Raw genomic sequence first — 2006 nt, forward strand, 5'->3', positions numbered from 1 at the left:
TATTATTGGCTGCTCCCGTTCGCGAAATTGACACGCGTCTAATTACAAAATGAAAATGTATATCATTTCAAATACGTCGTATATATATATATATATATATGTACCCATAATTATGAAAGTGGTCTAATGTAAGTCAAAATTAAAAAAAAAAAGAATGAATCTATCAGTTATTTTATATACACCACATTATTTTAAATTAAATTAATTCAATATAATTTTCATACGATATATTGTCAAAAATAAACCGTTAAATAATGTTTGTTATTATATTATTATATAGAATTCATTTAGTGTTTAAATATGTAAAATCCTTGAAATATATTTTGAAACAAGAGATATATAATTCACAATTAAACCACTTTCATAATTATGAGAACACATATATATATATAATTGTATACGTATATATATATACACGTACACGTACATAATCACTAATCCAGATATAGCGTTTAATGATTTATAATTATCGACGTATTGTATTTTATATCGTTGACGAATAGTGTGCATAAATGTTTGTTGTACGTTTTTATTGTTGCGTAGGTATGCGTATTTGAATTAGTTGTATATATGTGTTTTCTATATGTTTTCGACGTATATACATACATACACACATACATACACTGATAGAACACGCATATAGGGGTGGGGAGGAGCTTACTTCTCTTTATGGTGTTATGGAATAAGAGAAACGATCGCGAACGTGTGTGTCATTGTATTATTTAACATATATATATATATTTCTATACATATGTTGGTAATGTATATATAATATATATATATATATATACACCTATATATTTATGGTACAGATTTTCCACGTAAAACACATTAAAAGTAACCGCCGTCCAGATCAATGCAACCAACTCGTGGAATGAACAACCATCATGGGTTATATAAAGGCATAAATAAAATAAAATAAAATAAAATAAAATAAAAAATAAAAGAGCGAGTCCTTTTCTCGAGACGCGAGAGGATAAAAATAATATTACAAGGTCGGTGGGTAAGGGTAAGGGGGAGAAGAGGGGAACGATTAACGATCGCGTATTACATACGTATATATTATATTTATATTCCTATGATTAATTTTTTGGTTTTTTTTTCTTTTTCTTTTCCCCCCTCATCTTTGAGAAAAACCTTCCACTCGTATTTTTTTTTCCATTCTTTCATTGTAGCAAATAAAAAAAGAAAAGAAAAAAATAGCCAAAAAAAAAAAAAAGATATACCATCTCAATATACATATATATCACTGATATAATAAGAGAAAATTATTTAGAATTTTCGTTCGATTTTACTTATTAAAATGTTTATAAGTATTTTTTCTCTTATTATTACACTGACCGTTCGTTAATTGATATCTTTTTTATCCATTTCCTTTTTCCTCGAATTTCTCTTCGTGTAAGAAACTACCGGGTTTTTCTCTTGTTTTTTTTTTTTAATAAATAAATAAAGAAAACAACAACGAAAAATTAGGAACCCCTATCATAACTCGATATAGTATTTATATATGTATATTATGTATATTATGTATAGAGGTAATGTTTGTGTCTCTGTGTGTGTATATGTATGTATGTATGTATATGTGTATTATATTTACGTAGGCTTATTTATATACTGGTACTTCGGCGGGCCGGTTGCTCCTGTAAAGAAGATGATTCCAGGTGTTACGCCACCACTTCCATAGTCAGGTACGCCTGCTTTGTCCACCTGCGGTTACACCTTGCGTACCAGGACTACCACCGTTTGATAATAATAATCTTCTATTGAATTCTCTCATCTCGTAATTATTATTGCCGTTGCTTTTTTCCCGTGTATTACCGCAATTGTGATTGGCCGAGGTTGGCGTGGTCTCTTCCAAAATTAATGCACAGTGACTATTCGTGTCGCTGTCGGCTCCGCCATCTTGAAGATTGTTCGCTAATAACGGATGTCTGCCGGTACTGCATTCCTCGGTTTGCAATAATAACGATGCGTTACCTGTAAATGTAAAATACAAATTTATCATA

General features: G+C 30.0%; 2 protein-coding genes across 3 annotated transcripts in view; one reads left to right on the forward strand and one right to left on the reverse strand.

The window, feature by feature from the left end:
* The window catches only part of LOC106793809 (pseudouridine-metabolizing bifunctional protein C1861.05), a 53303-nt gene that overhangs the window by 8635 nt on the left and 42662 nt on the right, over positions 1-2006 (forward strand). The gene's annotated exons all lie outside the window — the stretch shown is intronic.
* The window catches only part of LOC106793811, a 36719-nt gene continuing 36154 nt past the window's right edge, over positions 1442-2006 (reverse strand). For both annotated transcript variants that reach the window (XM_014761038.1, XM_014761037.1), the window contains one exon: positions 1442-1977. In XM_014761038.1, the coding sequence (XP_014616524.1) occupies positions 1685-1977 (293 nt within the window). In that variant the 3' untranslated portion in view covers positions 1442-1684. The remainder of the gene's footprint in view (positions 1978-2006) is intronic.

Source organism: Polistes canadensis, unplaced genomic scaffold, assembly GCF_001313835.1.
Source record: "Polistes canadensis isolate GaletaPanama2010 unplaced genomic scaffold, ASM131383v1 scaffold_19, whole genome shotgun sequence".
Classification (NCBI taxonomy): domain Eukaryota; kingdom Metazoa; phylum Arthropoda; class Insecta; order Hymenoptera; family Vespidae; genus Polistes; species Polistes canadensis.